The following is a 23,676-nucleotide window of genomic DNA, read 5'->3' as shown; positions in this document are numbered from 1 at the left end:
AACTTCATTGCTAACAGTACCTGTAGTAGACAAAAATACATGTAGATTATTGATTTCTAAAACTAAATGTGGTAAAATCTATGTTTTCAAAAGCAGAGTAAGATAAAATATTACACTTCAATAGACTGGGCAGCCACAAGACCACAAAGGTGATCCCATGGAGAGGGCAATGTAATTGCAACACATAAGACAACTACAAAGTGCTTCCTAATGGACAGGAACTAGGATTCCAGATTCTTACACTGCACTACTTACAATTTCAAGGATAAAGAGGCAAAAGAAATGCTTATCCTTCCTTTTTCATTTTCTGTGATAAAATAATAAAAATCAGTAAGATATGGGGAAATAAACTTTTAAAATTATATAGAATAGAGAATCTTGCATTTCAGCTTTTAAAAACGTATCATAAAATTGGATCTGTGTTTTTTAAGGCTTAAGAAGTCACTTCTGAAAAAAAAAGGGGGGGGGATGGGGGGTTACTTCTGGAATGGCATTTAAGCTAGGAAGAAATCCAGAGCATAAAATAGCAAAAATGTTCATATGACAGAAGATATGATTTGATCTGAGCCACAGAAAGAGAGGTCAAAGACAGATTAAATCAGAGTCATCTTTTATTAAAAGAATCAAGACTGGGAATAAGTTTCCTAAACACAAAGAAAATTCAATGAGGTTAATTAAATGATGTTAATAAGTATATTGATCCTGATGTGGAAGATATCTCAGGAAATTACATAGACACTGAAAACTAAACTTGATTCACATCAGTCAGAAAATGTGATATAAAATTCATGGACTGTGTAACTTATTAAAGACAAGTGACAATTTACTTATATTTATATTTAGCCTCCAAACATTCTTTGTGGAATTAGAAGGGTTATAGATAAAATTTAATATTTAGAAGTTAATTTTTTTAGTGAGTTAAACAACAAATTAAAATTTAGAACAGATTTTTGCAAATATCTCTCTAATTCACACTTTAAAATTGTCTTAAAATAATGCGTAAGAAGAGCTTCATTTTACATCTCTGTGTAGAATGTGTACACAGACATATACACACATCAGTTACCTAAAGACAAAGAAACTGTGACACTATACTCAAATTTTCCCCTCGTTTTAGTAATTTGTTGAACAACAGAACTTACCTCTTTCTTGTTGCTATTCTACAAATGGAACATCCCACCTCAAACCATTTTTGGAAAGAGGTACATTATAAACAATTTAGTAAATCTGATTATTAAAAAAACCCAATCTTGTCCAACTAGTCCGAATTTGTCACAATACTGATGCCCAGCCTAGATAAAACAAGTGGAATCTGTGATTATGGTTCTGGAATTTTTACGTTTATTTTTATTTACTTGGAGAGATAGAGAGCAAGCAGGGGAGGGACAGAGACAGGGAGACAGAATCCCAGGCAGGATCCATGCTGTCAAGCTCAGGGCCCGATGTGGGGCTTAAACTCACAACCCGAACCGTGAGATCATGACCTAAGCCAAAGTCAAGAGTTGGACGCTTAACCAACTGAGCCACCCAGGCACCCTTATAGTTCTGGAATTTAAAAAAATACTTATGTGAAATGCATGACTTTACTAAGATTCTCATTGTGAATAATCACGTCTAATAATTTACTTTTTATGTCTTCTTAGAAATCAATATGAAGTAAATTTTCTTTAACCAGAAGTCTGCTCAAATATGACACTAAATTGAAAGATTGAAATTATTGAGTGAATTCAATAGAACTTCTGAAAACATTTTATTTATATTTCATTTCAGATACTCATTTTCCAAATCTATAAGGCCATCTGTCTCAAGTTCAAAATTTGTAATATTATTTGGAAAACTATTTTTAAAAAGTGATAGAAGAACATTTCAACACATAGTGGTGAAATGCACAATTTTTAAAGGTTACATGAAACAGTTAAATACATACATAAGATAACATTAAAAATTCTTTATTTAAAAACACTGTTATTAAAATGGGTAAATATGACACAGTAAAACACTTTAAAGAAAACAGACATGGATTATGATATATACAAAATAGGAAATAAATCATCATCTGTCATTAATGGGAAAATTTGCATACTTTCAAAATATTCATAATTTTAAGTCAGACAAAACGTTGTTTAGAGGGAATGCTTCTTTTATATTTAAAGTCTCTTTAAAGGCGTTTTAAATTCCGCTTACTCTGGGCACTTCCTGGAAGAGCATCTTTTCTATTTCTTGGCTTTGCTGCTCCTCTGCTACATTCTTCAGACCCATGATAAGCACACAAACATAACACACAAAAGTCAAAACCACAGGCTGTGCGGCTACAGAGTCCCCTTTTCTTATATGGCTGGTACTTAGCAGGGGATTGGCACCTCGGGCAAGGTTTTAATGCTTCATCAATAAAAAGTGTTTTGGCAACCTGCAGTGAAAGCATACACACTAAATCTTCCAGTTTCATATAGAGAAACACTTTATGTCAAACTCTGAGTATTTATTTCTAATAATTGATGATAAATACTCACCTTAACATATTCTTCCTGTTTACTACTTAAGTGAGTAACAGAAGAGCTTGCTATAGGTGTCAAAACTTCTCCCCAAGGAGAACGTGTTGAAACTTGTTCTCTATGAAAACCTGGTATCCTAGCCTGAGCTTGTACAGATCTTAAAGCTGATCGATTTAAAAGATGGAGCCTAGTGGCAGCGTCCTCAACATTTAATAGAGCCCCCTGCAGCAAAAGATGAGAGGGGTCAATACGGTAATATCAAAAGTTCCAGAACAGTTTTCTGATTTAAATGTTGAAAGTGGTTTCACACTAAATTCCACAAGAATTTTCTCCCTAAGCTTTCCCTTTTGGAAAATTTTTTCTCTCTCATCTAACATTTAAATGTCAAAGAAATATAAATGAACAAAATTAAAACAATAAATGTTAGCTTTAAGTTTGCAAGATTGGTTATTTTTCTCTTTAAGGCATGGGTTGGCAAACTTTTCCTGAAAAGGGCCAGATGGTATATATTTTACATTTTGCAGGCCAGATAGTCACAGCTACTCAACTGCCATTTTAGCAAAAGCAGCTGTAGAGATATGTAAATGAAAGAGCAAGGCTATGTTCCAATGCAACTGACTTTAAAAGCAGAAGTGACGGACAGGATTTGGCCCACAGACTGGCGTTTGCCAACCCTTGTTTTAAGGCAAGGTTTAAGAAGAGGTGAATCTTTTCCAAGTTTGCCACAGGATATCATGGAATTCTCTGAAGGTTTCTTACCTTAGCCACACATCAGAAAAATAATGGGCCTGGTTAGACCATGAAATCCCATTGGCTTGGCTAGTTTTTACATGTAAATACTGGAGTCATTTTTACACTTACATTTTAAACAAGGAGGAAAAAAGGTACCTCTTATCTGAACCGGATTTCCATATTACTTCAATATTCAGCCAAGAAATATTTTCAGTAAGCCTTCTATTTTGTGAAGGTTGATAATTGGCATTCTTAACCAATTATCAAAATACAATGTGAAGCTCCTCGTGTGTCTAACTAAAATTGTGTTTCTTCTCCCTTAATTGTCTCCCTTTCTCACAATTGGCTCCTAACAGTGAGAAGAGTGAAAATATGAGAAATTATAGTAGGATAAGTATAGGAAATAAGGTTAGCTGATCATGAAAAATTCCGTGATTAAGTTTAACAACATATACATAAGTGTGAAGGATAAATATTCATTTTCTGAAATTAAAATGAATACAACTGAACTTTTTCAAGGACTCGATGCATCTCTTTATAGTACATTTGTATAAATAATTTGCAGGCTAGGCCACAAGCACACAACACTGGAGCACACCAAAATTCTGACAAATTTTGATGCAGTTGGTAAACACAGTGTGCATAAATTTAAAAAAATGAAGAGAGATACATTGTTGAAACACATTTCTGCCACAGATTAAACATTCATTTATTTAATAAATATTTCTAGAACTCCTAAAGGTACCAAGTGAATAAAACAGTGTAACTCCTGTCCTCCTCGAGTTAAAATGTGTGCTGCCATCTCGGAACAAAAGGAGGCAAAGCAGTAAACAAAGGCACATGTTCGTGAATGCCAAAATTTTTCAAACATAGTCACATCATGTTGCCAGAAAATATTTAAATGTGAGAGTGAAGTCACCATGTGGTTGTTCATTTCCATGATTATAAAAGAACAGTGAAGAATACAGTAAACTAAGAAATGCGATGGAAAAGGTGTGGTATCCCAATTCTTATGCTCATTCTTATGGCTGCAAAGCAAAGAGATAGAATTGTGATCTTAATACACACAGCTGGTGTGTGCCTTCCAATTTTCACACATAAGGAGCTTTCAGAGATATTACACAAGTATGAGGAAAACCATTAAACAACTTTGTTTTACAATGTTTCTTTTTGGGTTAACGATACACATTAGGATAGCTCAAGTGGAAAGCAACTAGTCCATATCAGAACAGGAGTGCAAAGTGCACCGGGAAGAATGTTTCTAGGGACAAGAAGGAACAGGAAGAATACCTGATTTGTTTGGACTTACACAGAGGAGATTTCCAGTTCTGGTGGATAATAGGAGATGAATCAGGGATCTGTATAGAGAAACACTAAGCAAAACAAAAGAAAGAAACTGGGCAATTATTAACTCTGGAAAAAAAAAAGTTATATAGGAAAAAAGGTGTATTCATAGTGTACTGCATGTTACAGCTGTCAATAACTCATAATAATCTCGACACATTCTTCATAATGTCAGCACCTAATTCTGACCGACTCCCACATGATGGTGTGGTTACAATGGTGAGACAGGAGAAAGGAATTCAGAGAGACAGGTGGGTGGGTAGGTAGTGGTAGTGGCGGTGAGAAGTTAGAGAACAAACACTCTCTCTAAAAAGTCAAGAAATAGCAGTAAAGGTGTGCTATTTAGAAATGTGGAGGTAAATCTCAGGAGGAACAACTGAAGAGTTGGAGGTAAGTGACTTGGGCACAAGAATCAAGAGTGAGAAGGGATAGGCAGGAGAATGTGTTTTGACCTAAGCCTCACAGTCCAATTGGACTTTTTAGACCATGTACTTGTTTTACTCTGAAAAAAAAATTAAAAAGCAAACGAAAATAAGAAAAAAGTTCAAGTAAGGAAAAAAAAGTATAGTCTTTGAGAAACAAAGTTAGAAAAGAAAAGTGGTGGCCAGGATATAAAGACAGAATATTTTGGGGCGCCTGGGTGGCGCAGTCGGTTAAGCGTCCGACTTCAGCCAGGTCACGATCTTGCGGTCCGTGAGTTCGAGCCCCGCGTCGGGCTCTGGGCTGATGGCTCGGAGCCTGGAGCCTGTTTCCGATTCTGTGTCTCCCTCTCTCTCTGCCCCTCGCCCATTCATGCTCTGTCTCTCTCTGTCCCAAAAATAAATAAACGTTGAAAAAAAAAATTAAAAAAAAAAAAAAAAAGACAGAATATTTTATCTAGAATTACCTGAAGTGTTGCAAAACACAAGCAGGTTTCTTTCCCTGTAGGATGTACAATGTAAATGGAGCTAACAGGTTAATATTATTAGGTGTTTGCTTAAAAACTGTTTTTTAAGTAGGTCCTCAGCATATAGAGCAGCACTCTAATAAGATAAGAAGAAGGCAGTTAATAATTTCACTATTATAAGCTCCCAGGATCAGAAGGCAGCAGTAAGTAGCCAGGGAGGGGCTGTGAATAAGTTGTAAGGCAATATCATAGGTAAGAAAGTAAAACTTTTCTTCAAAGTCAAATAGAAAGTCAATGTTTAAGTTAACTCAGTCCCTAGTATTTCATTGCTATGAGAAACCCACCAATCTGCGTCTAGGTGTTTATATCTGTTTGTACCATGCTTCATCTCAAGTATTGTGTTTTGTCAAATTAGAAATTTACATTATTTATGTTACCTAATGAAATAATAATTTATTAAATACTTTTTACTAGAACAAGAATAAGAGCATGAACTATCAGTTTCTTTCAGTAATGATGGGTAGGAAAAGGTTAAAAGTTGTGTATATAATACATATGGGTGCCAGAGTCATTAGATGCATTACATAAAGTTGTGTCCACAGGAAAAATTAGTCAGCTTCTACAGGACTTTTCCTGTACCCTCAAAGCTGGTCCTCAAATCTCCAAGAAAATACAAGCTTATGATACTTTACCAGTCCTAATCTGCCACGCTGACTCACCTCCAGGCCTTCCTGGATGCTAAACTCTCAGCTGAAACACTCTTCCCTGTCTTCACCTGGCTAACCACTCATTGGTCCTTCAGGTCTCAGTTGAGTTGCACTTTTTCTGAAAAGCCTTCTGTTGATTCTCAAGCATCAAATACTCCGTTTAAATGTTCCAACCGAGGGGCGCCTGGGTGGCTCAGTCAGTTGGGCGTAGGACTTCTGCTCAGGTCATGATGTCATGGTTCATGGGTTTGAGCCCCACGTCGGGCTCTGTGCTGACAGCTCAGAGCCTGGAGCCTGCTTCCGATTCTGTGTCTCCCTCTCTCTGCCCCTCCCCTGCTCGTGCTTTGTCTCTCAAAAATAAATAAGCTTTTTTTAAAAAAATGTTTTTTTAATGTTCCAATAGAACTAATTCTGGCCTTCCTCTAACACACCCATATTATAATCACCTGTTTACTTGTAACACCCACAGGGCATGAGCTCCAAGAGAGCAGAGATCATTTCAAAAAGGTTCACAATTGTAATCTGAGCAATTGGCACAATAATAGCCACTCAAAAGGCTAAATAGAAAATGCTATAAGGGTATCTAATTATGAATAAGACCCAGCATAGCACCAGTATTCAAACACTGCACACACACCCAAACAACATAATCCCACAAGACGCTCTTGATGTTAGGTTATCTACTCCACTTATGGACTGGAAGGAAATGGAGTTGGGGAAAAGTAAAACATTCGTGAGTGAATGTTTGGTAAATGGAAAAAGTTAAAAGATAGCAGGAAAACCAAATTAGGCTGTCCAGCAATATGAGATTATTATTTTTACAAATCCATTTGAGAAAAGTATTATATACGTTACCTCAGAATCTGTTTTCAGTTGTGAGATGTAAAATTTCCTCCTCCGATTTGCGTTTTTATCTTGAACAATAATTTCACGCCAATTTCTGCTTACTTTCCAAACACTATAACATAAAGGTCAGTTTTATATTGTATATATTCCACAAAATTAACTTTTTTTTTTTTTTTTTTTTGCCAATGGCAATAAGAAAAACTTAAAGATTCTGGACAATAAATTTAAACCTAAATATTTACATTAAAAATATGATTTGATCTACATTGTTGTTTCATATTATTTCACCATATGAAAGAATTCCTATTAAAACATTAAATATATGCCAGCATTATATCAATAAAGTATCTTATAAATGGTTAACAGAAAAACATAGTTTCGTATAAGACCAATATGAGCCCACTGAGAGACTGATTAAGAGGATTTAACTTCAAATGTGACCCAACAATAAAAAAAATTAGAACACAACATGCAGAAAATGATTATCATCTATAGAGTCCAAGAGGTTTTTTATCTGTTTCTCCTATTAAATCTATAGGAGGAAATCTACCATTGTTGATTAAACTTAGCAAACTTACCATTGTTGATTAAACAAACGTAAGAACTATCAATAATTCATTAGAAGTAGTAGATGCAAAATAACGATTATTATGATGGCTAGCACTCCAAAGTTCCTATTTTATAAACCAAAGTTTATGAGAATGAAGCAGCTAAAGAAAAAAAACCCCAACTTACATCCAGTGGTTGCCTATTGTCAATAACTTTGGCTATACTAATTATTAAAGAAAAATAATCTTTCAAGTGTTACTCTGCTCTTTTTTTACTACTCTAACTTAAATCACTCAAAGGGAGTAAGACCAGACAGCTAAAAAAAAAGTCCCTTGTTGTTACAGAGGTAATAAGTACTTGAGTTGTTAAGCTGGAGTACTTCCCAGCTGTCATGGCCACTTCAGTTGCCTTGCCTCTCCCCAAGCCAATACATGGGTCTTATAACAGATTAAGGAGAGAGAAAGGCAGCTAGACACCTATTAATGGGGAAGAAATGAACTATATAATTGGATATTTGCCAGTTATTTCAACTGACCATAATCTCTCACATTACCAAGAATAAACACTACTAACATTATACATGCATTCTACAGTACAAATACTATAAATCTGAAGGGGTGGGGAGAAGAGGTAATTATCAAAATATGATTGAATATCAACTACTCCCACAAATGAGCACCCAAAAGTATTACTCATTTTTTAACTGGTCTATATCCAAATACTCCAGCATATAAAAATAAAATTCCTGTATTTCAGCCATCCCTTTGATTTTATTAAACAACTATCCCATTTGAACATTTTTTTAAAGGCACATACATACAGGTGCACTAATCTGTTTATTATCCTACTTGGGTTACACCAAGTACGTTCCTGATCAAGTCTATTTAGAAAGGCCTTAAACCTTAATGTGAGTTTGTGGGACACTATTGGATTAGAAATCAGAGGGCTCAGTTATAGACCTAGATATATTCCTATGTCCTTGAATGACTGCTGGCAGATCACTTAACTTCTCTGGAACTCAGTTTCCTCATCTGAAAAATATGTGACTAGACTAGATGTTTAATGACTAGACTTCCATCTATGAAATTCTATGATTTTCTACAATAGCCTACAATTAATTTGTGGAGGAAAGGTGAGGAAGGGTTCAAATAGAGGTAGTGGCCATAAAAACGGCAAGGATTCTATGAACCAAACTTTTGACATATCCCTATGGAAAAACAAGTTTACCAACTCTCCCACACGTCCTCCCCCAACTGCCACTTGCAGAAGTCCTGTTCCACAAGGCTTCCCTCCTTCCGGCCATGGCATTCCCAAGGGTCTCGTCTTCTGATAGTCCTGCAACTCCCCAAAATTACCAGTATGAACACAGTCTCACTTTAGTCTTTGTAACCCTAGTTCCCACCCTTAATAATCCTAAATGTCTGTTTCTCTTTCATTATGTAGCAGCATTCAACATACTGAAATTTCTGTTAGCACAAATTCTTGTTTCTAATTCCTTGAAATTTTCAAAAGCAATTACCTTCCATGGCACTGTTGGCAATGAAAATGAACTAATCCGTATTCCCTTGGTCTCTAGAAAAACTAAGCCCTAAAATGAAAGCTAACCGTCATTTTGTATTCTAGAACTTAGATTCAATAACTAAATGGTATCCTTTGTATGTTGCCCTTTCTTAGTCAACATGACATTTTACAATATTTCTGACCAAGTGTCCTAACATTAATCCAATTTGCAATCTGGCAACAGGATGTGGACTATTAAATCATCAAATAATTTTCATGGAATAAAGCTTGCCAGTCTTGAAAATTTAAAGTTCGACTTTTAGAAACTCTCTTCCCAAATGACAGTGCCATGAACCTTACCCAGAAGACTATATTGACGCATCTGAAACAGGATTTAAATTTTTTTTTTAATGTTTATTTATTTTTGAGACAGAGAGAGACAGAGCATGAAAAGGGGAGGGTCAGAGAGAGGGAGACACAGAATCGGAAGCAGGCTCCAGGCTCTGAGCTGTCAGCACAGAGCCTGACGCAGGGCTCAAACTCACGGACTGTGAGATCATGAGCTGAGCTGAAGCCAGATGCTTAACCGACTGAGCCACCCAGGCGCCCCTGAAACAGGATTTTAAACAGAAGGAACCTATGTTACTAAGCTCTAGTAATATAGTAACTTTAGGGAAGTTCACTAAACCACCTTTGATAAAGTGTGAGACAACCAAAGAGAGAGATAATAAAACAAATAAAAAACAGGACAACTGTTCAACTCATAGAAAAGCTTTCCAATTAAAAAAAAAAAAAGTGATAAGAAGGAAGTTTTATTTCAGAAAAAAAAATTATTTCTTACCTGAATAGGCTTTCTGCAGTCAAGGAATCTAAAACCATAGCAAGAATATGCTTTAAATTTCTGTATTTTAATTCTGTTAAGACGTCCAGTTTCTCTATACCCATTTTCTTGCCAATCAGTCCCGTAAGTATACACTGAAGCACGGCTATTTGCCCCCCATCCCTTTCTTCTAATAATTCATGTGCACCATTCTGCTGGAATCTTTTTCTTTTGTTTCTCATGAAGAGCTCGTGCACTAACTGCAAGGCTGGGGTCTTTGATAAATTCTTAAAGCTTAACATCTTAGTGTCACTGCTCAGCTGACTCTCTGAGGGGTCTGAGGCAGCCGCTGGTGTTGTTTTAGAGTCAGAGTGGTCAGTCTGCTTTTCCCCTTCTGTCTCAGATTGTGAGCCATGCTCCTCCAGGGTGGACAATCTTCTCAGCCTTCTAAGATGCCTTGACTTTTTTACGGTGCTCCCCACTCTGACAGTTCCCTTATGTTTCTGAAGTTCTTGAAAAGAACCCTCCTGGTCAGAGAGGGAGTCTTCTGATTTTTCCAAGCAAAGTGAGTTAAAACCACTGTCTTCAGGTGTTGAAATATTGCCCCTCACTTTAGTTGAAGGGGAGAGCCTTTGACTTGCATTAAATTTAATGTTTGCTACAAGATTACTTATTGGAGTCACACGTATGTCCCCATCTGTCCCACAAGTTGTTCCACTAACAGAGGAGCCCAGAGGTTTGGGATATGTATTCTCATCATTAACAAACAGACTGCTATCACTAAGGTCATATGGGATAGAGTCTCTAAAACTATTGCCCTGAATCGGAGATAGACATTCAACTTCAAACAGGCTACAGTCATCTTTGGAATCATCAACCGTGGAAGTCTTCTGTTGAGAAAAATTAAGTCTCAATTTTTGACTGCTAGAGGTTGCTTCTTCTGTCTTCAAAGTACTAGTAACTAAAGGACTAAAACTGTTTTGCCGTGGAAGACCTGAAACATGGCTTGGAATATTTTTTTCTAAGTTGAGGACTTGGTTCATACTACTTTCTAGAGAACTATTTTGTGATTCAAAGTCCCCTGTTAGAAGAGAGAAAGATGTGTCCAACCTTCTGCGCTGCAAAAATTTTTTCCCACTGAGTTTAGGAGTTTCACAAAGTTCGGGGCTTTTCTCCTTTTCCTTCCTAGAAAAGACACCTCTCTTTTTTTGAGTTGGAGATTCTAAAGGATGAGTCAAGCCCAGATCTGAAGTTTCAGGATGTTCATGGATTAATGGTGGGCCTTTTCCTTTCTTTCCAAATAATTCTTTACCTGTATTCTCATCGTTGCAAGGCTGTAACAACTCATTGTAGCCACTGTCTTGAAATGAAGATGTAGAACAGTAGTCTCTGAAGCTGGAATACGTGAAATTGACAGGAGAGTCCACCTCATTTTCTGCTCCAGGGCAAGTCTGACCTAAATGTCTCTCTGACATCTTCAAAAGCTCTGTTTCTACAGAGGAAAACAAATTTTATTCTTCCTTTGAAATGAGGAGTTTGGCAGCTTACACCAAAATACATTTGTTAGGACTATAGATAATAATAGAAAATGCTACGGCAATAAAAAAAAGCTACTTTAAAAAACAAATCTACTCTAATATATACTCAAGTGTATCTTACTTAAGCCAACTTTTAACATCCTAAAAACCAAAACTTTTGGGTTATACATATTCACGGATTACTTGATAAGCTTAGTCTAAGCACCATGCACAAATATTTTCTTGAACTACACTTGAGAAAAAAATCTGACGGCATCATTTTTAGATAACCTCATGATATTAACAGCATTGATGTGCATAATTATAGTTTTAATATTTTAGCTATTTCTCTTGGCCTGTATCTAGTCAGTTGGATATTTCCCTTCAAAATTCTGGGTTATAAGTAAAGCTGCTTAAACAAACTATATGCTAATTTTTAAACACGTCTCTGGAAAGGTGTCAAATGAGTGCTGTCACTAGATTTAACTGCAATTTGGCTAAGCAACTCCAGGATAATGTTATTCATACTTGTAACATAGGCCTGTCACAGAAATCCAGTCCCCATGACTGCTCTCAACGTCTGAATTTCCAGACTCACTACTTTGAAAAGACTCCCTGGCTTATTGATAAATTACGAATACATTCTTCTTGAGCTAACTAAAATGAACCAGTGCCACATAGACATAGGGCCATTACAAACTTGGCATGTTATGCTTATTCATGTGTCATTTTGTAAATATTTTGAGATATAACATCCACTTGCAGGCCAGATTTCACAGATAACAGACAACTATTTACGGGAAATGCACCCTTTATAATATTCTTGAAATTGCAAGGACAGAATTCAAGTAAATTACTTAAGTTACTCAGTAATTATATTTGTAAGAAACAACACAAGGAAATACTCTATTCCTTAACCTTTTTAAACAGTATTATCACATTCCTTCTTTTTATAAACTCAAATCTTAACCCAAAGGGCACTAAGGGAAGAAAATCATCACAGTTTCTGGTATTTTTCCAGATTATTCAAAGGACACTAAGAAAACTGTCATTCTTTTAAAGTTTTCTCCAGACCAAATGCATGGTTTTTCTCTATTAAAAGATCCTAGGAAGAAAAACTTCAGTTGACTACAATGGGAAAGGAATATATTTATGCCTAGGTTACACCAGTTAAGTATACAAGTGAATGAGTTCTTAAAAACAACAAATCACTACTCCAACCGCAAAACAAAACGGTTTCTTTATGGTAAAATGATCACTGGAAGATTATTACTGGGCAAAGTATCTATGTGTTTTTCAACCTTTTAAACTTAATTCAATTTTGGTAAATTTGATACATGTTCTCTTCCCATCTAGATCCCCTCAGATCATGAGAATGGCTGCTATCTTCTGTACGTGCTTACCAGCCAAGATCATCAAACTTTGCTTTCTATAATTTGTATTGTATTTTCAAACAAAATATTAAGTTAATGACATATAATGAGCTTCCAAATTACACCTCTACCCATGAATATTTCCCCCTGAGAATCATTCTATTAAGTTAAAATTAGGTCGCAAAATCCTTCTAAAAAGAGCAAATGTAACAATTCGACGTCACCACTAGGTGTCTCACAGTGCTAGAATCTGGGAAACCGAGGCAAATTGTTAGAAACAAAATGGGGATGCAGATATAATCCTCTCCCCCCACCAACCATAGGCCACTTGATACAAACACATATATATATAAAAATCTAATTTCTTCTGTTCATCTATACATTCGAAGTTGCCTCCAATGTGCTTTTTTTCTCTGCTGTCATCATGCTCATCTTTCCATTTTCCCAAGATGTTGGTCTTAAGCAAAACTTGGCTGTTCAAAACTTAATTTTTAAATCTTTTAAACAGACATGCAGAATTATGAAATTCCTATTGACATATTTAATTTTACCGACTCAACAGTTCACTGATTAATCAAATGAGCCTCCTTAATACTCATGTTTAAAAAATTGTTAAAGCTTATTTATTTATTTTGAGAGAGAGAAAGTGAGAGAGAGAGAGAGAGAGAGAGAGAGAGAGAGAAAGTGAGCCAGCAGGGAACGGGCAGAGAGAGGGAGGGAGAGAATCCCAAGCAGGTTCTGTGCTGTCAGCACAGAGCCCAATGCAGGGCTCGATCTCATGACGATCCGTGAGATTATGACCTAAGCCAAAATCAAGAGTCAGAATCTTAACCAACTGAGCCACGGAGGCACCCTCTTTGAATGTTGAGAACATTTATCTCTACAGCGCTCTCAAGAAAGAAAAAAATTGGCAAGGATGGGGAGAAAAGGGAACCTTCATGAACTGTTGGTGGGAATGCAAATTGGTTCAGGTACTATGGAAAACAGTATGGGGGTTCCTTAAAAATTAAAGATAGAACTATCAAATGATCTAGTAATTCCGCTTCTGGATATTTATCCAAAGAAAATGAAAACACTAATTTGAAAGGATATATGCCTCCCTATGTTTATTGCAGCATTATTTACAATAGCCAAGATATGGAAGCAACCTAAGCGTCCATCAATAGATGAACTAATAAAAATAAGGTACATATATGCAATAAAATATTACTCTGCCATAAAAAAAAAAAAACTCTTGCCATTTGTGACAACATGGATGGACTCATAGGGTATTATGCTAAGAAGAATGAGTCAGACAAAAACAAATACCATATGATTTCACTTATATGTGGAATCTAAGAAACAAAACAAATTAACAAACAAAACAGAAACAGACTCATAGAGAACAAACTTGTGGTTGCCAGAGGCGATGAGGGTAGGGGGTGGTCTAAATACGTGAAGGGGATTAAGAGGTACAAACTTCTACAGCGACATGCAGAAGAATGAACCTGGACCACTTTCTTACACCATACACAAAAATAAACTCTAAATGGATGAAAGACCTAAATGTAAGACAGGAAGCCATCAAAATCCTCCAGGAAAAAGCAGGCAAAAACCTCTTTGATCTTGGTGGCAGCAACTTCTTACTCAACATGTTTCCGGAGGCAAGGGAAACAAAAGCGAAATTTATTTTGATGGGACCTCATCAAAATAAAAAGCTTCTGCACAGCAAAGGAAACAATCAACAAAACCAAAAGGCAACCGACAGAATGGGAGAAGATATTTGCATATGATATGTCAGATAAAGGGTTAGTATCCAAAATCTATAAAGAACTTATCAAACTCAACACCCAAAAAACAAATAATCCAGTGAAGAAATGGGCAAAAGACTCGAATAGACACTTCTCCAAAGAAGACATCCAGATCGGTAACGGACACATGAAAAAATGCTCAACATCACTCATCATCAGGGAAATACAAATCAAAACCACAATGAAATATCACCTTACACCTGTCAGAATGGCTAACATTAACAACTCAGGCAACAACAGATGTTGGCGAGGATGCAGAGAAAGAGGATCTCTTTTGCATTGTTGGTGGCAATGCAAGCTGGTGCAGCCACTCTCTCAAACAGTATGGAGGTTCCTCAAAAAACTAAAAATAGAACTACCCTACAAGACAGCCGTTGCACTACTAGGCATTTATCCATGGGATACAGGTGTGCTGTTTCCAAGGGACACATACACCCCCATGTTTATAGCAGCACCGTCAACAATAGCCAAAGTACGGAAAGAGCCCAAATGCCCAGTGATGGGTGAATGGATAAAGATGTGGTATACGTATACAATGGAGTACTACTCGGCAATCAAAAAGAATGAAATTTTGCCATTTGCAACTACGTGGATGGAACTGGAGGGTATTATGCTAAGCGAAATTAGTCAGAGAAAGACAAAAATCATATGACTTCACTCATATGAGGACTTGAAGAGACACAACACATGAACATAAGGGAAGGGAAACAAAAATAATATAAAAACAGGGAGGGGGACAAAACAGAAGAGACTCATAAATATGGAGAACAAACTGAGGGTTGCTGGAGGGGTTGTGGGAGGGGGATGGGCTAAATGGGTAAGAGGCACTAAGGAATCTACTGGTGAAATCATTGTTGCACTATATGCTAACCAATTTGGATGTAAATTTTAAAAAATAAAAAAAATTAAAAAAAAAGAGGTACAAACTTCTAGTTGTAAAATAAGTCATGGGAGTGTAATATATGCCATAGGGAATATAGTGAATAATGCTGTAGCAACTTTTTATAATGACAGATAATAAATAGACCTATCAAGGTGATCACTTTGTAATATATAAAAATATAGAATCATTGTGTTGTACACCTGACACTAACATTGTATGTCAATTATAATTCAATTTTTAAGAACACTTGTTAGAGAATGAAATACTACTTAACTATATAAAAAACAAATTTTCTTCATTTGTTAAATTGGAAAATCTTACCATCAGTAAATCTTGAGCTCTTAGATGTCAGTTATGAGGGCTTCCAAACAAGAAAATCTTTCACTCTGCCTTTAAAATTCATGCCAAAGTAATACCACTTAAAGAGAAACGTGCAGCAGCACGTGGCTGCTAAAATCGGAAAGGTACATAAAACACATGCTGCAGGGATTATTTCTAACATATGAAAAGGCCTAAATCACTTCGAATTTCCTCCAGCTTTCCAAATAATAGTAATTTCAATATCCTGGTTTTCTCCAGCTAGTCTCGGAACTGAGGAATCTTCCCGAAATCGGGTTTTTGAAAATGCAGTGTAAGCCGCAGCGCTGTCATTGACTTCCCCAAGGTGCTATCGGCGGGTGGGTGGTTAACGGTCTCACCAGGGCGTCCTTTGGCCCCGCTCGTCCCTCCCCGACCTTCCCAAGGCCAGGCTGGCGGCGGCCCGGGGTCGCCTCGGTTCCGCCGCCACGGCTCAGGGCCCAGAACGCCACCGAGAGGCCGAGGGCGGGTGGGCGTCACCAGGAGCGGAGCGAGCGGGCAAGAGGCCGGCTTCGGGGCCCCTCTCTAGTCCCAGCACCTAGAAAGCAAAGTGGGCCCCGGGCCGGCGGACGACCAGAGGCCCGCTAGCGGGCACACACCTGGGCCCCCCACTCCCGCCCACTTGGAGACCGAGGCGCGCCCGCACCGACCGGGCCGCGGGGCCAGGCGGGAGGGGAGACAGGCAGCCGCCGCTGGGTGCGTCAGGCAGGAGCCGCCGCCTCGCCCCCAGGGATGCCCGGCTATGGCAACCCCCACGCCACGTTCGCGTGGGGCCGCCGAGATTCCCTCCTTCAGTTTGAACTGCCCGCCCTGAGTAACCGCTACGCGCCGCCGCGCCGCCCCGCCTCGCCCCGCGCCGCCCCTTCCTCCCGCTCCGCGACGCCCCCGCCGGCCGCCCGGCGATCCGCAGGCTCTGGTCCGGCTTCTCCCAGAGGAGTCTCGTCCTTTTCCCACCCTTCCACCCCCACCACAAGCGCAGCCGGGCTTTCTAACTTCATGGGCTCTGTCTCTCCCCATTCTCACTTTGGGAAGCATTGTGTATCCAAGCTACTAGGTCCTGCAGTGAGATGCCAATAAAAATAATGTAGGTGAACGTTTGCTTGACAATGTTTCCGAGATAATCAGGTATAAAAAGCAGGTTACAAACCAAATGACGCCTTTTAGAAGTATAGATACACACAGGATACAGATATACACAGGATGAGGTCGGAACGGTATGACTTTACAGTATCTCTACAAGGGATTATGCTTGATTATGCTAGACGGGATGTTTTATATTACTCATTGGGCACCTATTCTATGCCAGGCTCCATCCTTCTGCTCTTGGCAGCTTCATACTAGTCTCCTTTATCTGGCTGTTTTCCCCTCTGCCTTTTCCCTACATGAGGCATCCTACCTCAGCATTTTATTGGGGGGGGGGGGGGGCTTTACCATTATGTGCCTACATAATTCTCATGCAGAGTTTCACCCATTACTTTTAAGCCAGTAATAGCAGCTACCACCACTCTCCTCCAACTGGACATTTCTGTATCTGGATGCCCTTTAGCCATCCAAAATGGAACATATCCAAAGTCAAACTCACTAACACCTATTAAGCTCTGCTCTATGTGCCAATCACTGGGCTAGGTACTGGGAAAGCAAAGATGAGTACACCACAGTTACTGGCCTTAAGGGGTTCACAAGTGCTGTAAGGGAGGAACAGTAGTAGTACTAAGGAAAGAGGACCAACTAACCCTAAGGAAGAAGAGGGGGTGGAACTAACTTTATAAAGACCATGACTTTGGGATGGATTTTGAAGCACAAGTGGCAATTTAAAAGTCAGACAACAGGTGATTGCAATCTCAAAACAAAATGTACAAGAGCAGGAAAACTGAAACAGTTGGGAAAACTATAGTTTGTTATAGCCAGAAACTAAGACTTATTTGAGGAAAGACCGAAGAAAATTCTTGAGAAGGGGAAGAAGCCAAGTCATGGAGAATTTTGGATGCATTTAAGAGAAGTTTATCCTCTAGGCCATGCAGAGCATTTTAGAAAGATCACTCCCATGGCAGAGTGGAGAACAGAAGGAAAAGAAGTGAGGGTGGTTGCAAGGAGACCACTTAGGAAGCTACTACATTACTCTGGAAGCCAGTGGGGCTGAAGAACCTGAATTCAGCATATTCAGTCAGCAGAATCAACTGCATGGGGTGGGGGGAGCACAGAGAACAGGTTTGGAAGAAAATAAATTGAATTTAGTATGTGGTTAGGGGACCTCGCTGGCTTAGTTGGTTAAGCATCCTACTTCAGCTGAGGTCATGATTTCACAGTTCATGGGTTTGAACCTTGTGTCGGGCTCTGTGCCAATAGCTCAGAGCCTGGAGCCTGCTTCGAATTCTGTGTCTCCCCCTCTCTCTGCCCCTCCCCTGTTTGCACTCTGTCTCTCTCTCTCAAAAATAAACATTAAAAAAAATTTAGTATGAGGTTGTTAAGTTTGAGGTACCTGTAGGACTTAAGATTAGGAATTGATGAATTACATATGCTTCAAGATAGCACCTGTCTGAAGCTGCCCCCATACACCCAGGTAGAGCGAATAGTGCTCTCTCTAGCTCTTCAAACAAATCTCTATGACAGCCATTTTGCCTTTCTCCACACAACATTTGCAATCCTCTGCTGAATTTTCTCCATGTAGTTTATCACCTTCTAAAATACCATATTATTTACTTATCTTGTTTAATGTCTGCTCCCCACTCCTACTTTAATGTAAACAGGGCAGGGAATCTTGCCCATGGTTTTAAAAAATTCACACAGTCCCAAACACCATTTAAACGCTGCCCTTTTCTTTCTCTAGTTAATTTATTTTTTTTCAGATATTACGACTGAAGAGCAGAAAAGTATATAACTCCTTTCTATCATTCAAAGAATAATCTTTACCTCCCCCCCCCCACCAAAAGTGCAAAAAGGAACCGAGTTACATGTAGCTTGTCCTGACTTTACTCACATACCCCAAATATAAATCACTCACATTTTCCTATTCTTTACCCACCACAGTCCTTGGCCTTTTTGTTTCCCTTTCTGGATTGGATGTCATCCCATTTCTTACCTCAGTAGTCTAAACCCATCTATTTCCCACAAGATCTAATTCTTCTTTTGGGGACCATGCAGCAAAACATAATGAAAGACTTTTCCAATCACCAAGACATTCAAGCTATGCAGGTATATTTAAAAGAATACGATCAAGGAAAATGAAAAACAGAGATTCAGGAGGAATCTTGCATCTTCATAACCATATTACAAGGAGTTAAAAGCACTAGTATCCAAGATAACAAGACATCCACCCTCATTGGGAGAAGGCAGTACAGAGGTATCTGGCGCATATTAAGTGCTCAAGAAAAGTTAGCTGTTACCAATGATAATAGCTTCCACTGACCACGCTCCCTACTGATCCTAAAACTATCGGTTCCTGCTAATTGGAAAAAGGGTGTTGGAGTGAGAACTAGCATCTACATGGACTCTTGTTGAAATTCTGGATTTCCTTGACACCACTTGTAATTAATCTACCCTTCCATAGGGTCCCAAGACCCATTTGTGTTCTACATGTGTTGATCCATTCTGATCTCCATAGTCTGTGTTATGTGCCAGAATCATCTTGATACCTCAACTGGAGAGTCAGAATCCAGGAAAGTTTGCAATTATTTGTGAAACTTTCTGGATCAATCCATTATCTTTCTCTTATGATAACAATAGTTTTATTTAATAATTCTTGTAGTAAAGCCTATTTTGACTGTTGTATTGAATTACCTTCTTCTCTTTGGTTGAGAGGAGGGATATTTTGTAAGAGAGCTAATGGTCAAAATATTTATGCTGTATGTCAGCCTGTCTGTGAAGGAAGAAGCAGGAAAATCCATGGTTTTCCTGGAAATTAAAAAACTGGCAGCCAGGAAGACTAGGAATATGAAGTAGTTGTATCCCCTATGCTGGTCTGTAGAGGTGTAACCAGTTGGAACTCCTCAAAGCAAAAGGTGAAGCTCAAAGTTCTCACGTTGCTGGATGGAAGACTGGAAAGCAGTATATTCTGCTTAATAACAAATCAAAGACAAAATAAATCAAAGATATTAACCTGTTTCTCTGCTGAACTATAATCGTTATTAACAACTGATCATCCCCTAGATTTTAGTTACTTCATTTTCTTCCTCCTTCTGATATAAAACGTCTGCTATGAAAGAAGCAAACGAATGTAAATGTTGTGAATCAAACTGATATTAATCCCATGATATTTTGATCTCTCAAAAAACACACCTCCACTGAGCAGATCGTTTGTTTCATCTAGGGAGGAATACATGAGATGGAAGGAAGGTCAGTAAATAGTTACTGCTACTAATATCCCTTAGTTTTAGGTAGAATTAGTTGGTGTAGCTGCCCTCATACCCACCTTTGCTTTAAAATGAGTAAAAGGAGTGGGTCATGACAAAAGCCTATGAAAGTTTCGAAAAGCAAAAATGAAATTATGCGAAAGATAGGGGGCAGCTGCTTCACTGGTCCAGCACAGGTATCAATCCACTGGAAAAAAACGTAATTTGAAAAGTGCTTTTCTACGTGAAAATCAGTGATGGGAGTTGTTGCCGTTGTGTACCTCTGAGTAACGGCTAACCTAGGATTCCAGGGGCACTTGGCATTTTCTTTTAACCCTCAGCCCTCCTGGAAAAGTGTTACTTTCTACTGACTTCCTTAGAGAAACAGACTTCCTCCGATTTGAGGAACTATTGGAATGCTTTGCTTTCCTTAAAAACGAAATAAACTGGGGCGAAACAAGAAAGCCGCAGAAACTAACACAAAAGTTCAAGCTTTGCCGCCTGTATGCAATCCGGGTTCTCGGCCACGCCTGGGGCGGAAGGGGCGGAGACTCCATGCATCATATGCCAGCGCCGGAAGTTGGTTGAGACACAGCGACGAGCCGTAATCTGGTTAAAGCGCGGAGTGCGAAGCTTCGCCGCGTAGGGAATTGGCTGGTTGGGATTAAGAGGTAGGTATTTGGGTTGAAACTGGAAAGACCCTCAAGGTTAAAAAGGTCCGGTATGGAAATCGGGAGAAGCTGGAGATTGAGGAGTGAATGGTGTTAGTACTTTGGTTTCGTTCAGTTTAGTTTGGCTTTTGGGAGTTACTCTTCTTAACTTCTGTTCGCATGTTTTCCTATTGAGGGATATAGTTTTTTGCTTTCTGCTAAAGTTTGGAAAAACAGGACTTGTGTTAAATGGAACGCGAGTTTTGCAGTCAGATTCCAGTGCCCCTGCCTGTTAGTAGCTGCATAATCCTGCGCAAATTAATTTACAAGCCTGGGTTTCTTCACCTGAAAAGTAAGGGCAGTACCTCCTAGGATTGTTGTAAAGATTATAATGAAATAACATGTGTAAAATGTTATCGTGTCCGGTTTGGGGGTTAGCGCGCAATACATTGTGTTTTTGTTTCGTCCTTTAGCTCTACCTATACAGTTTGAAAAAGTACAGGTTAGGAATTGGGACTTTTTTAGATTTCCCTGAGAAAAAATGAGGTATGGTTGGATTTGCAAGGAGCCCCTTTGAGATATTCAATATTTGAGTCTGTGATTTGATTTCAGACTATCAATGGATACTCAGAAGGACGTTCAACCCCCAAAGCAGCAGCCAATGATATATATCTGCGGAGGTAAGGGCACTTACATACATAAAGTGGGAGTGTTTTACTTCAGTTTTGAAATAATTACATTATACTTAGTCTTAAACGAGTCTTTAAAGTTACAAAGCAGAACACCAGCAACCCTAAAAAAACCTCTCATTAAGAGCTCATTTACTCACCAAGAAAAAGTGCAGCGCCCACTACTCTTTTTTCTTTCCTCCTTAATATGTTGGTTGTTAAATAACAAAAGTTCAACTGAGTACATTTTAAAGATGTGATAGGCTTTATTAATCCATTCATGAATCTGGCAGCATCCTGTCTAGCAAGTAGATGAGAACTCCAAAAGGTTACAGAAAAGGAAAGGTTTGTAAAGGTAGAGAGGAGTGGAAAAATGAAAATTATTAGCGAAGAATCCTGTGTTTAAGGTAAGGTCACCCTTCTAAGAGGAATGGAAAAATCAGTAAATTTCCTAGCACTGACAAGGAAATTCCCATATTGACTGGTCAAAGGTTGCGTTTCTGCAGGGCTGAAACTGCAGTTAGGTTAGGTGTTAGGTCTTGGTTTACTGATTTGGGGCCTCAACCCAAGTGAGGCCATTTGGGGCCTGTAGTTTTCTTTTTAACATGGCCACAGCACCATACTCTTGAGATTGAGTACATTTTAGTGCTTTGGGTGAAAAATACAGTTAAGATAATTTGCTTGTCTGTAATATTTTTCCTCTAGACATTGAATAAACATGCTTTCTTTTTTAGAATGTCACACGGAAAATGAAATAAAATCCAGGGATCCAATCAGATGCAGAGAATGTGGATACAGAATAATGTACAAGAAAAGAACTAAAAGATGTATCCTTTTAACTTGTTAAATATGAAGTAGATGGAAGTGAAGAATAATGCTTGGGTTGCTAGTCAAAGACTAATTTCTGGTAAATGGTAATAATTTTTGGTCTACTTACCAAAAAAAAAAAAAAAAAGCATGATTAGGATTTTCATAATCATTTTTATTTTCATAATAATTAATTCAGATGCATATACTAAATATATACTAGATTTTGGATCTCATAAGTCTATTTTTCAGGCTTCTATATTTAACTTATTTTACTTATACTCATTTTTGAGTTTGAGTTCATGGACAAACTAAATTATACAAAGAGAAATACAAATACTGTATATGAATGCTACCTTATGGAAAAAGCGAGGCTTACAAATTGGCCATAAGACTGAGAATACATTGTTATGTGGTAACTACAAATACAATATTTTTTAAACCAGTAAGTTACCTTGCCAGCATTGCTTTAGTGTTTTTTGGTGCATTGATCTTTTGTATCATGGAAAGGGGACTAATGAAAATTGAAATCTTTTTTTGTAGTTCTTTTCTAGTTGTTATAGTAAATAGTGAGTTCCGTTCTTTTGTGTATTTTATTTTATTAAAGTCATTTATTTAATCTCTACACCCAACGTGGGCCTCGAACTCACAACCTGAGATTAAGCATCACATGCTGTTCCAACTTAACCAGTTAGGCACCCCCCCCCTTTTTTTTTAAGTTTATTTATTTAATCTCTGTTTTTTGCATTTTAGATCACATAACTAGCAAATAGAAAGTGACTTGGAAGTGTTAATCTTTCATGTAATTTTTAAATATGTGTTTTGTCCTTAACTCAGTTTAATACAGTGGTGGTTTTTGATGCTCGATGAAACATGGAATTCAGAAGATTATCTTTATTTGGACTTGGACTTGCTGTTAATGTTGTATAGCTTTTGATGAGTGTATTTATCTTTATGAATACAACTACATGATTTCGTTTTAAAATTCATCTTGTATTTAGGCATCTATTAATAATGTCTATAAAGAAAAATTCTTTGTTCAATTACATTATTTATAATTTCCTTTTTTTTTTAATGTTTATTTTTGAGAGAGTACGAGCAAGGGAGGGGCAGAGAGAGGGGGACAGCATATCTGAAGCAGGTTCTTGGATCTGTGCACTGACAGCAGCAAGCCTGATGTGGGTCTCAAACTCAAGAACCGTGAGATCATGACCTGAGCCCAAGTGGGACACTCAGCTGTTTCAGCCACCTGGGCACCCCTAATTCACTTGTATTGTATGTGTAATCTGACACATAGGGAAAGTTAAAAGTGCTTCCCTAAATCACACTTTTAATCAAGACCTAGAATCTTGTAGGGGCCTTGTTGAGAATGAAGTTTACCAGTGCCCTGTGAAGGTCTGATTAAGTAAGTTCCTTGGAAACTACTG

General features: G+C 38.1%; 2 protein-coding genes across 2 annotated transcripts; one reads left to right on the top strand and one right to left on the bottom strand.

Moving 5' to 3' along the window:
- Window positions 1-1,928: 1,928 nt before the first annotated feature.
- Window positions 1,929-16,623, bottom strand: FBXO43 (F-box protein 43). The gene is made up of 5 exons (XM_086696060.1): window positions 15,761-16,623; window positions 9,898-11,368; window positions 7,017-7,119; window positions 2,511-2,714; window positions 1,929-2,407 (listed from the first exon to the last, which is right to left on the bottom strand). The coding sequence occupies exons 2-5, from the start codon at window positions 11,349-11,351 to the stop codon at window positions 2,159-2,161; spliced, it is 2,010 nt and encodes a 669-aa protein (XP_086552186.1). The 5' UTR covers window positions 11,352-11,368; window positions 15,761-16,623; the 3' UTR covers window positions 1,929-2,158.
- A 4,048-nt stretch (window positions 16,624-20,671) lies between these two features.
- Window positions 20,672-23,297, top strand: POLR2K (RNA polymerase II, I and III subunit K). The gene is made up of 4 exons (XM_025922816.2): window positions 20,672-20,795; window positions 21,387-21,454; window positions 22,177-22,269; window positions 23,097-23,297. The coding sequence occupies exons 2-4, from the start codon at window positions 21,394-21,396 to the stop codon at window positions 23,117-23,119; spliced, it is 177 nt and encodes a 58-aa protein (XP_025778601.1). The 5' UTR covers window positions 20,672-20,795; window positions 21,387-21,393; the 3' UTR covers window positions 23,120-23,297.
- Window positions 23,298-23,676: the final 379 nt, after the last annotated feature.

This window comes from Puma concolor, chromosome F2, assembly GCF_028749965.1.
Source record: "Puma concolor isolate L17-30 chromosome F2, mPumCon1.1.hap2, whole genome shotgun sequence".
Classification (NCBI taxonomy): Eukaryota; Metazoa; Chordata; class Mammalia; order Carnivora; family Felidae; genus Puma; species Puma concolor.
Note: the sequence above shows the minus strand (reverse complement) of the source record. Positions and strands in the feature narration are given on the sequence as shown.

What these genes read in the sequence shown, in the direction of transcription:
- FBXO43 (XM_086696060.1), bottom strand. Translation starts at nt 11,351, where the DNA reads ATGTCAGAGAGACATTTAGGTCAGACTTGCCCTGGAGCAGAAAATGAG. An exon ending in AACTGAAAACAGATTCTGAG is followed by an intron (nt 2,715 to 7,016) that starts GTAACGTATATA and finishes CTTTTGCTGCAG; the next exon opens with GGGGCTCTATTAAATGTTGA. An exon ending in AACAGGAAGAATATGTTAAG is followed by an intron (nt 2,408 to 2,510) that starts GTGAGTATTTAT and finishes CTTTCACTGCAG; the next exon opens with GTTGCCAAAACACTTTTTAT.
- POLR2K (XM_025922816.2), top strand. Translation starts at nt 21,394, where the DNA reads ATGGATACTCAGAAGGACGTTCAACCCCCAAAGCAGCAGCCAATGATA. An exon ending in AATGATATATATCTGCGGAG is followed by an intron (nt 21,455 to 22,176) that starts GTAAGGGCACTT and finishes TTTCTTTTTTAG; the next exon opens with AATGTCACACGGAAAATGAA. An exon ending in CAAGAAAAGAACTAAAAGAT is followed by an intron (nt 22,270 to 23,096) that starts GTATCCTTTTAA and finishes AGTTTAATACAG; the next exon opens with TGGTGGTTTTTGATGCTCGA.